We start from the raw sequence: 12,418 nt of genomic DNA, 5'->3' as shown, positions 1-12,418 counted from the left end.
ATTAATAATAATAATATATATATATATATAAATAAACAACAATGAAATAAAGGAAAAAAGTAAGAAAAACAAATTTTAATAAGTATTTTTAAAAAAAAGCCTTTTTTAGCCTTTTGCCAATTTTCACCTAAAACAACAGAAAATGTGTGCACCACATTGTGCTTCCAATGTCCTCCAACGGGGGGCGCAAAAGACTTTAGCCCTGCAAAACCAACGCCTCGTCGCCCTCTATTGTCCCTCGCTCTTGTTGCGTCCTCCTCTTCCAAACGCCGCCTGTCTCGTAAAGCACGCTTAGCACACGCCACCGTCTTCCATCTTGCTTAACGGCCAGACGGGCGAGCCAATCACCTTCATGATCCCGTTCCAGTTGTCCCCGGTGGACACCCGGAAGAGCGTCAGGAAGGCCATGCCGAAGTTGTCGAAGGTGGCGTGACGGCTCAGGCCCTCGCACGGGTTCTCCTCGGAACACTCTAGAAACCACATGCGAGAAACGCCTCAGAACAAGGCCGGATGGGGATATGGGGGGGGGGGGGGGTGCGTGTTGGGGAGGGGGCTCAAATTGACATCATTAATGCATGTAACGCAACAAAAACGCACGAGCGTACTGTACGCATGCACACGCGCACTAACCCAGTTTTCCAAAGAGCTCAACTCCCAGAGCTGCATAGATGAAGAACAGCAACATGAAGAGCAGACCCAGATTCCCCACCTAGACGGACATACAGTACACGCACACACATATATACAGTACATGTATACGGGGCCACACGCACACACACATAAAGAGAAAGTATACACACACATAGAAAGAGAGAGGCGTACATAAAGCAGACAGCGCGCGAGCTGCTAAACTAACTTGAACATTGAAATGCCAAAAGGTGCATGCAGCTCGTCGAGTGGGAAAACAAAAGGGGGCGCACGCGGGTCCCGATGGACGCAGGATGAGCATCAGCGGGTCACGTGCGTCGTCTCGTTTGAGATCCCTTCAAAAGCCACATTCATCAACATTAAGGCGGAAACGTCAAACGGGAGATAAATAAATAAAAAGTAGTAAAGCACTTTAAAAAAAATACGTTAAGTGTAACAAAAAACAAGAGTAAAAAAATGCATTAAGAAAATAATATATTTATGCACTTTTTATTTTTAAAATATTTTTAACTCATTCACGTCACTATAGACGTCAAAAATTCATTTGAACTATTTATTCGTTTCACATTTTTTTCTACTTTTGTTCACAAGAGTATGAAAACCTAGAACATGTTTTATTGTACATTTAAAACAGATCTAAAAATTGACATTAATCATGAGTTAACTAGTGAAGTCATGTGATTAATTACAATTAATTTTTTAAATTTAATTTAATCACTAAAAAACTAGCCACCAGAGGGTGCTCGAACTACACAAATGGAAATCAACCTGGCTTTTAATATCGTGACAGGATGACGACGATATTGTGGCAGTTTTAATATCACGATATCACCGTTATCGTTACATCCCTAATCATTACCATTGCATCATCAGAGAGAGCAAGCCGTTTTCAACACTTCCGATTGGTAAATAATTTGTAAAAAAAAATAACACCCACGTGTGTGGACTGACCAATAGTGTAGATTTTTTTTTTTTTAAATATGAAATTGACCAAATTGTGACTTGTGAGGTTTCGGCCCAATGCAAGCAATATATTCTTTGTCCTCTGTAAAGAACAACTAATATTATTGCCATACTGAGAGAGGAGCTGAGCCTGCAGCTCATCACAGCTGTTTTATACTGCCCCCAGGTGGCCAAAGTCAGAATGAGCAGCACAATTAAAGAAGGAAGGAAATGTGACAAAAACATTTTTTTTTTTTTTATGATGTCATTACTGTACACTTTTCCCAAATAAAGTAGTGTATTTTTTTTTAAGTTTGTTTTGGAAGTTTGGAAAGGATTAATGGCATTTTTATTCAAGACAATTAATTTTTTTTTTAAATAGAAATCGAAACATTTAATTTAAAATATAAAACAAATTGATAAAAAAAAAAAAATATATATATATATATATATATAAAATATTAACAATTCAAAACAAGGCAATAAAAACGTTGAATTTTTTTTAATAATTTCAAATTTGAAGGACAACTTTTGACATTATCACCCTTTTTGCAATTTTTAACCAAAGTTGGTCTTTTGATCTTTTCCCATTCTCCTTCAACAGAAACGTTTCCGCTTGCTTGCAGTGTTTGCTTCTCATTACGGAAAAAAAATGGTCGCACTCGAATACGAGCAGTAAGCAAATCAGCCAAATGCTGTTAATTTCCCCACGCAATCACCATCGTGACACTTTTATACGGCTCCCGACGCTCTTTAGAGTGTCCTTCTTCCATATTTGATAAGAAACACGCAGCGACAGAAGCCATTATGCAAAGGTAGAACGACTTCATTTGCCATACATCAGAGTACGCTTCTGATTAAGCGTGAAAGAAAACGGCAAAAAGCAAGCGTTGAAAGACGACGCGGTGACTCACGCTGCCACAGAGCATCCATCTTGGAAAAAGGACACAAAAGGCGCAAAAGAAAAGGACAACTTTCGACACGCTTTGCCCTCGTATCGCCGCTCAAAAACTGCTTTGTGGAAGATATTGAAAACAAAAATGTTTGTTTTTTTTTCAAACTGTTTATCCATCTGAGCCAAAGAAAATGTGCGTTTTCATTTGAAATGGTTCCAAATGCTGATGTAGTTGGGAGTTCATTTTATATTTTGGAATAAAAAAATAACAATTAAATAAGAATAAGAATAAAATTAAGAATTATTTTTTAACGCAAAATAAATATTTTTTGATTTTTTTTTTAAATATACAGCCTTATGGCCAAAATAGTTAAAAAAAAAAATATTGATAAAAAAAATCACTTTAATGTTTAATATTGAAAAAAATAGCATAAAATTAATTTAGTAAAACCTCATTCACTTGCAGCCATTTTCACTGAAGCAACCCCCTTTGCTCCCGGCTGTTTTACTGGATTTTGACAGATTTTGCAAGGCCCAGAGATTATTCTGTTCTATTGCTATAAAAACATGGAACCTACCAAAAAAAAAAAGATTAGGGTCTCTTCTTTCATAAAAAAAAGTATATTTGTACCTGTTTCTGTTTTGCAGTAATTAGCAATAGGATATAGCTTATATATAAGTTTCTATAAGTTTCATCATTATTCACAAACCTGTTAAAATACTTGGGGAAAGAGCTTTTTGCAACATGGCCCTGGTTGATCTCTTACACTCTGCTGCCACCTGCTGGCTTTTTTTTTGTAATAACTACCATTGCTTCAACAATTCTCTTCAGTTCAGAGGCTGCATCAAAGCCTTCTGTCTTTGGGGGCATGTTAATGTTTCAAATAGAACATATTTATACGTCTTTGGGAGCAGCTTGGTCATAATAATGACTTTCTTCTCCTAGTATAAGCAAATTGTATTTTCTAATTCTCTTACAATTTGACAGCATGTTGTTACCTGAGGCAGCGCTTGCATGACCGTGTCCAGCAGAGCTCGCATTCCTGTGGCCATCTTCAACAGTTTCAGAACTGCAACATGCAAAGCACCACACATCAGTAAGTTTGGGTGCAAAAATGATGATGATTATTTTTTTATCTTTGGCAGAGCCCACACAGGAAAATAATAAAGTGGGCATTTAACAGTTTTGCTCATATTGTGTGTTGGGTGCTGTGATGATCTCGACACACTCAGATATTCAATGATAGCTCATGAAAGTATGGAGAATTTGACTCCGTAATTGCTGTGGAAAAAAAAACAAAAAAACATCTCGGTCATGTGATTCGCAAGGTCAATTCCAAGGTCAAATTATAGGTCAGAAGGTCAAAGTGCTAAAATATGCAAATTTGGAACCCTTGTCTTGTGAATATTGACTCAGTAGTTCCTGAGATATTCAAAGGAAAAAAAAAATGAGCAGGTTGTAGCTCAGACCTCAAGTGTTGTTGTTTTTTTAGAGTGTGTGGCCGTGCGTACCTCGCGTGATCCTCAACACCCTCATGATGCGTATGATGGTGGGGTTGATGGGCAGCGAGGCGTTCAGGTCGATTTCTTCCAGCGTGATTCCCATGATGGACAGCAGCACGATGGCCAGGTCCAACTGGTTCCATCTGGACGACAAGCGCGCTCACTCAGCGTTTTGGATTTCTCACAATACTTTTGATTTCATTTTGACTTTTGTTTGTCAAATCCAGCTCATTTTAGTTTGTTTTTCGAGTGGATGACAAAACAACATTTTTTTTTTTTAAAGCTTCATTTTAGTTACGTTTTTGTTTTAGAATTAGTTTTCTTTTTTTATATCTATATTTATATAGAGAGAGTGCAAGATCTTTTTTTTGATTCTAATTAAGTTTTTCTTAGTTTTAGTATTAGTTTTAGTGTTTTTTTTAATGAAGCATTTGTCCCGTGCAAGTAAAAAAAACACGTCAGTTATTGAATTGGAGTTAATTTTAGTTAGTTTTGTAAACTTAAAATGTAGTTTCAGTTACTTAACTTTTTTTTTTTTACACACACACTCTTTTTCATTTAATTTAATTGACATAAAAAAACATTTTTTTTTAGTTTGAGTTATTTTGTTGATTTTCATGCACTATAATAACCTTGGTGCGTTGGGGGCCCTTAAAACAGACTTTTTTTTTTCTTACTTTGATATTTTTTTATTTTAGCTCTAAAAAATTACGCTTTATTCTTGTAACATTTTTTTTAATCCCTCAAATGTTTTTATTTTTCCCTATTTTTTCCCCTCATATTTCTTTCCCCTTTCCTGTTTTAATTTAATTATTATAATAATAATTTTAATTTAATTAATAAATACATCAAGGTGAAACATCCAAAAAGAAAAAATATTCTAAAACGTAATTCATAAAAAAAAAAAAGTATATCAAAAAATACTTTTTGATATCACATTATTTTAAAGGTGAGCCAAATCGTTCTGAATGTTGCCGTCAAAGGGGCACCTCGTGACTCGCCCCCCCCCCTGGCAACCGGCGCTACGGCACTGGACGAACAACGCATGCGGGAGTGTCGCAACCTTTCTTTGAAAAAGCGACGGAGACCAAACGCGATGAGCTTGAGGATGGCCTCGATGACGAACACCACCGTGAAGATGTAGTTGCAGTACTTGAGGATCTCCACCAGGTACTATTTGACACACACACGCGCACGCGATAAAAGCATGTAACGCACGGTGATGAAAGGGGGACTGTTGCCGTGGTTACCTGTGGCTGGTTGTAATGCTCCATGCTCATGGTAAGCAGGTTGGTGAAGATGATGATGGTGATGAAGAGGTCCATGTAGTGGCTGGTGCACACGCTGTGGATGGAACGACGAAGCGGCGAGTAGTCGGCGTAGTACGGCTTCTCCAGGGCCTCTGCGCGCGCGCACACACACACACACACACACACACACACACACACACACACACACACACAAACACACACACATGGATTATTTCACTTCGAAGAAGCTTGTGTCTCCACAGAAGTGTGTGTGCCCCACACACGGATTTGTCGGCACACAATTCTGTGAGGACAGCTAGTTTTATAGGTACACGTAACTCTGTGGAGACACACAAAACGGTAGCAACGCTCATCTTTGTAGGTACAAACTGTGTGGACGGCAGGACTCATTGTCACGTACGCAAATTTGTGGGGACAGTTTTGGAGATACACATCTTTGGGGACACTCAATGCTGTGGTTTAATTGTTATTTACACAGTAGAAAAGAAAAGCTTTAAGTCAGATTTATTAGTTCAGTAGAGAGGTGTTCCTCAAGGATCAACCGTAGGTACCCTTCTTTTTCTTTTTTTTGTAATGACCTTCTATGAGATGTTCCAGACTGCTCTGTTTGATTATAATAACTTGTTTTTGCCTTTTTTTCAGTATTATTCATCCGTCAGCCTTCCCGAGTCAACATGTCATCATCGTTGCTCTTTTTTTGAGCGTGTGTGTGTGCATGTGTGCCAGTTTGTGTTCTTTGATTCACCGGAAAGCTGTTATAAATCCAAGACCCTTCACCTTAACCGGATACTTCAGAGTCCTGCCAAAGTCGTCAAGTGGTCAGGAGACCAGAGGAAGGATCAAGGAAGGAAAGGTGAGTTACAAATCCAGAACCTTTCACCAACCTCAGATACATCTGAATTCCAACAAGATTAGGGCGACATCAAGAGACCAGAGAAAAGACTAAAGGAGCCAAATAAGCTATCACCACCACCCGCCTCGGACCCCGGTGACCTTTCATCAGAAAATTCATAAATGCAAATATTTGGGTGCTTGGATTGACTCAACACTCACCTTTAAACATTTTGAATATGTTTTAAATGAACTAAAATTAAGATGAATTTAGGTGTTATATGCACTGTTTTCCATTTAATGTCAAGAAAATAAAATATCCATTAGTTCTATAATTATTCTGCCCGTTATTGATTATGCTGACATCGTTGATCAGACTGCATCAAAAACAGTTCTACAGCCCCTTAATGTGTTATGCAATACATTACGCAGGTTTCTGTTTCGGTTGTTTGTGGAAGCACACAGCTCTGCGGAGACACACGTTATCTTCAGGTACTCCATTACTCTATAAATCTAGATGTTCCCACCGACTTGTGTGTATTCGTAGACTAGTAAAGTGACCACACACACACACACAAATAAGGAGTCCCCGTAGTTTTGTGCGTTTCCCCACAGGATCATTTGTACATGTGGAGAAACGTGCATCTAAAATTCTCAGTGTCCCCACAGAGTTGTGTGTCTCCACGGACAAATGTGTGCTTGTGGAGTAAATCTGGGTGCGTGAGCAACGTGCACCTACAAGACGAGGCGTCCCCATAGATCTACAACGTTATGTGCGCTCAGAGTTATGTCCCAATGATGCGCAGTGAACAAACAGAATAAACACACACACACACACACACACACACACACGGGGCTAATGAAATGCTTTAAAGAGGGACACAAAATGATAAAGCAAAGTCCCTCATGAAACCAAGTCAAGTGCGTAGAAAAAAAATGTGCCACCTCATGAATTCTGCTCCCTACACACTCGCGCACACACTTGAAGGTGTCTTTGGGCCAAAGCTTAAATGTTGGCTGCAGACAGTTAGTGGCTACACGAGCAAAAGTGGTGGGTGTGGTGGTGGTGGTGGGGGGGGGGGGTCACATACATGAAACAAGGCATCTGGGAAAACGTACAGTATACGTGCGCTTTCGTGAGAGGATTCAATCAACACTTTGTCACAGGCTTTAGGGAATATATTAACTCATTCACTGCCAGCCCAGTCAAAAATCGAAAAAGTATGCCCAGGAAAAGACCGCGTCCTTGGGCTTAACATTGGGCAAACTGTCGGCCCTCCATCTCCAAAGCGCAAGTACGTGGAGTGACGGGCCGTACACCGTTTGAAAGGTCTCACCGAGACCAATCTGGGGATGTCCATATGTCCCTGGTAGGACTTTGGGGTTTCGGAGATACAGCCCCGGGAAATCCCAAAATTTGACCCGGGATCGATGGTTCCTACAGCGGGTAAAAATCTGGCATGTGCGCCCCTCTTTTTAACATATGCAATTGAAAAAAAACGACCAGTTCTCACGGTTTTTAAACCATGTGAAATAAAATTATCCCTAACTAAATGTTTACAACCAAACAAGGATTAAATATTAAATGCAACTGTAATAAATGTAGAAGTTAAACCCAACACAATTATGTATCGGTATTTGGGGAATCACTGCATTGGACATAAAAAAATAAATAAAATTCAATTAAAATTAAAATTCAAACCCCAAAACGTGTAAATCCGTTTTTTAATACTTAGTCCTTCGCTCCCAAAAACGTATTTATACGTTGTTTTTTAAATGAAAGAGCATACAGAAGGCTTTGATATGGAGGTGGCTTAAAGAAATGGTAGTTTTTATAAAAAAATGGCCAGCAGGTGGCAGCAGAGCATAAGAGATCAGCCAGGGCTATGTTGCAACAAGCTTTTTTTTTTGCCAATGTTTCCAACAGGTTTGTGAATAATGATGAAACTTATCTGTATTCTAATGCTAATTACTGCAAAATGGAAACAAATACAAAAAATAGACTCTAATCGTTCTTTTGGTAGGTTCCATGTTTTTATAGCAATAGAACACAATATTCTGCGGGCCTCGCAAAACCAGTCCAAATCCAGTAAAACAGCCGGGAGCGAAGGGGGTTGCTTCAGTGAAAATGGCTGCGAGTGAATGAGTTCAAAACATTTTGGGTGTCGACCAACGGCGCCAAAACTGCCAATCAGTTTGCTTTCGCGCATTTTGAACTCACTCCGCCGCCTCTTCTCCAGACGCTTGCGTCGCTTCTCCTCGCGCAGCCGCGCCTCCTCCTCCTCCTGCTGCTGCCGACACTTGTGGAAGTTCTCCACCACCACGCCCACGAACATGTTGAGCACGAAGAAGCTGACGATGAGCAGGAAGGAGATGAAGAAGAGCAGCATCCACGGGTTGTTGTTGCGGACGGGCTGCCGAATAAAACAGGCGGACGGCGGGAGTCGCGAGTCAGCCGTCAAAAGTGCCGCAGCCGTCAAAAGCGCATCCACTTATCGCACATATTTCCACCTTCCTTCCGTCTCCTCAAATATCCTCGCCTTTTTTTCTCCCCCCTCTCTTCGAAACAAACGACATCACACGCAGTGCAGTTACTTCCGTATTAATAATAGATTACCTTTGACTAGTTAAAAAAATGTGTCATCATTTGAAAAGATGGCTCATAGAAAATGAATTTATTGTAAAACACTGCTCTAATTAAATAATTACAGTATATTTTTATTGTATTTTAAATAAGTGACAAACGTTTCAGTACATTAACTTTTTTATTAAATAATTATCAAATAAATTAAAAACGTGAAAAAAGTATGAATTAGTAATATTACAATAAAACATTTAGATTTTTGCACTCGTTCAGTTTTACCACTAGATTTGAATAAAAAAATATTTATCAATTTTATTTATGCATTTATCACATATATTATTGCCATTTTTATTTTAAGTCGGAGTAAAATAATCAATTATATATATATTTTTTTGTTTTGTTTTTTGTTTTAAACTATTATTATCTGATAATTGTAAATAATATATTTGAAAAATGAGCATGAATAATTTTGTCATTAAAATCAATCATTTTACTTACATTAATTTAGCAAATTTCAGCCTAAAACTGATATATTAAAAAAAATGTTTTTAAATTTTATTTATTATATATTTAACCTTATTAAATAGTTTAACAATTATTATTTTTTTAAACCGTAATAAACTAATAACTAATCTAGAAACTAAGCAGTTTGGCATTACAGCTAAATTTTTTTATTTTTATTTATTTAGAAATAATAAATTAGAAAAATGCAAACAAAAACTCTGTTTTATTTGTTGCATTATTGTAGCCATTTTCCCTAAAATTGGTTAGTTAAAAATTATTTATAATTTTTTTAATTGATTTATTTTAATAAATATTAGTAGTAATAGTTAAAAAAATTTAAATAATTGCTTATTCTTTAATAAATTTAATTATAATCACCCAATTAAAATAACATTGAAAACAAGCATGAATAAATAATTTAGTATTTGATTGTTTTGTTAATTTTTTTTGCTGACATATGTTCATTCAAACGTTCCTTTTGCACTTATTTTTCATTTGTGTCTCATTGAGTAGAAGGTTGACTGTAACGAACAAATGGCAAGTCAGGTAAGGATTGTCTTTGACGTGTCTTTGAGGGACGGCGTGGCACCTGCTGGTCGACGCCGACCGCGTCCAGGCCGTCGTACATGATGCTGACCCAGCCGTCTTTACACGACAGCACAAACAGAGACATCAGCGCCTGCGGGACGGACATTTCATTGACATCAGTGCGTGCGTGCGTGCGTGCGTGTGTGTGTGCGCGCGCGCACGTGTGTCACACCTGTCCCAGGTTGTCAAAGTTGTACTTCCTGCGTAGCCAGCGGTGCCCCGCATCCAAGCACTGCGTCTTGTTGGCGATGCTGGTCACGTTGTAGCCTTCACAGTGGAAGAACTTGCCTTTGAATAACTGCACACACAAACACACGCGCACACGCTCCGTATATCGTAATATCACAGAGTCGGTAACTGGAACAACATTTTTTTTTTTGGTCTCTGGGTCGAGTCCTTCAAAAGGCCAGTGAGCCATGCCTCACTGTGAGACGGTAAAGCAGTAGATTCAAAAACAAATGTGAGCCAATCAAATAAATAAATAAAAATGAATGCAAAGTATATTATGCTGACACGCAAAATCTGATTACAATTGTGAAAATCATGAGTCTCACCGTAACAATTTTTTATGATGCAATATTCTTTCTACTTTGTTTAATTTTCACAGTTCCCTCTAAACAGTGAATTGATTTTAAAGTATGTTTTCGTTCATCGTAATCGAAAAATAAACACATCACAACACAAAGAATCGGAATCGGAGTTAGAGTGACTCATGTTGCAACTGGAGTGAATCGAATCGGAATTGAAGTGAATTGGACCGTAATTAGAGTAACTTGCATCGCAACAGGAGTGATTTGTATCATATTTGAATGAATTGTAGAGATTCAAATCAAAACTGGGCTGAAATCGATTGCACTCATACAGCAATTGAAGAGAATCGTATCAGAATTAAGAGTGAATCACATCGATTCAAATTGTAATTGGAGTTAAGCACATCATAATTGGAGTGAAATTGATTCAATTCATGGGGTAATTGAAGAGTTTCTTACCATATCGTATTGTCATTGGAGTGAATCGGACCCTAATTAGAGTCAATTGTACTTCAAGTGATTCATTTCATAATTGGAGTGAGTCATTTTGTAATTGGACTGTATGATTCCTCTCGCGTTCGTATCGTAATTGGAGTGAATCGCATTAAAATTCCAGTGAATCGTGTTTTATTTATATAATAATTGGAGTGAATCATATTGTTTTGCTTTGCAATCGAAGTGAACTGTATCACATCCTAACTGGAGTTAATCGAGATTGGATCGCATTGTTGTTTGATTGGAGTGAATTTAGGGCAATTGAAAATTAATGATTGCATGATTTAAAAACACATCAATACGATCACATTCAAAAATGAGAGGATCCCTCCCCCTGTATTGTAAAAAATAAACTTAAACAGGAATACCAAATACTAAAAATACTAGTATAAGAGCTACTGGTCCTTGATTGGGATCGATCGCAAATCGAGCCAAATCGCACAGCAATAGAGTGTGATGCTTTATCAGCACCTCATTTGCATTTTCCCATTGTGTCCTATTTCATCCGTAATCCAACACCTCGTTTGTCTTCAAGCAATCAGAACCGTACAGCAGGCGTGGAAATCTGCATATTCGTGTTTACCTGAACCCCCAGGATCCCAAACACGATGAAAAAGGCACAGCAGATGAGGACGATGTTCCCGATGGGCCTGAGCGACGTGATCAGGGTCTCCACCACCAGTTTCAGGCCCGGAGCTCGACTGATCACCCTGAAACAGCAGCAAACGCGCTTAGCTGCCGCCCACAATGTTGTGTGCTCGCGTGCAACATGACGAGAAGCAGAAGCGAAATATTTGGTTTGGGGCTTTTCCCAGCCTCCAAATCTCACCACATTGTGCAGGTGGGATCATTCTCAGGAATATATATATATATATATATATATATATATATATATATATATATATCCCAACTTTCGCAGGACCTTGACAGGTGTGGGGACGTGTGGGCCGTTCATCGCAGCTCACAGTTTTCATTTCGAATTGTTACGTAAACAGTACGTGCTCAAGAAAGTTTTCACAAGTTTCCCTTCTCTAGTTTTTAATGTTGTCGATACATAATTCAACATTTTATTTTACAAGGCCCACAGAATATTCTGTTCTATTGCTATAAAAACATGGAACTCACCAAAAGAAAGTCTCTTCTTTCATCAGGAAAAAAAAAAGTCAATTTCTATCGGTTTCCGTTGTGCAGCAATTAGCATTAGAATATAGCTAAGTTTCATCATTATTCTGTTCAAAACTGGGGGAAAGATCTTTTGCAACATGGCCCTGGTTGATCTCTTACACTCTGCTGACACCTGCTGACTACGATTACTTCAAGCGTTCTCTTCAGTTCAGAGGCTACGTCAAAACCTTCTGTATGCTCTTGCATAAAAAAAAAACATGGTGTTTTTTGGGACCATTTTAATATTTACAATAGAACGTATTTATACGTTTTTGGGAGCTAATGAGCTAACATACATATCGCCATACAATTCCGGGTCAGTCAGAGAAACTACAATCGGAGACAAATTTTTTTCTTACTTTCCGCAATTGAGTGAGATTTGGTGGCTTGTATTGAGAATTTTTAAAATGGAAAAAAAAATTGCAAGTTGAGTCTCCCACAAAGATGATTCAAAAATTGTATT

General features: G+C 38.2%; 1 protein-coding gene across 3 annotated transcripts in view; it reads right to left on the bottom strand.

Moving 5' to 3' along the window:
• LOC144054947 (voltage-dependent T-type calcium channel subunit alpha-1H-like) overlaps positions 1–12,418 on the bottom strand; it is a 67,528-nt gene that overhangs the window by 8,593 nt on the left and 46,517 nt on the right. For 2 of the 3 annotated variants that reach the window (XM_077570405.1, XM_077570404.1), the window contains exons 22-31: positions 11,375–11,501; positions 9,939–10,064; positions 9,768–9,857; positions 8,312–8,504; positions 5,239–5,390; positions 5,052–5,161; positions 3,998–4,131; positions 3,485–3,555; positions 631–709; positions 349–470 (exon numbers count right to left, since the gene is read on the bottom strand). In XM_077570405.1, the coding sequence (XP_077426531.1) occupies positions 349–470; positions 631–709; positions 3,485–3,555; positions 3,998–4,131; positions 5,052–5,161; positions 5,239–5,390; positions 8,312–8,504; positions 9,768–9,857; positions 9,939–10,064; positions 11,375–11,501 (1,204 nt within the window). The remainder of the gene's footprint in view (positions 1–348; positions 471–630; positions 710–3,484; positions 3,556–3,997; positions 4,132–5,051; positions 5,162–5,238; positions 5,391–8,311; positions 8,505–9,767; positions 9,858–9,938; positions 10,065–11,374; positions 11,502–12,418) is intronic. The other variant, XM_077570406.1, reaches the window with a different exon arrangement.

The sequence above is a fragment of the Vanacampus margaritifer genome, chromosome 7, assembly GCF_051991255.1.
Source record: "Vanacampus margaritifer isolate UIUO_Vmar chromosome 7, RoL_Vmar_1.0, whole genome shotgun sequence".
NCBI classification, from domain to species: domain Eukaryota; kingdom Metazoa; phylum Chordata; class Actinopteri; order Syngnathiformes; family Syngnathidae; genus Vanacampus; species Vanacampus margaritifer.
The sequence above is the reverse complement of the archived record's forward strand: the minus strand, read 5'-3'. Positions and strand labels throughout refer to the sequence as shown.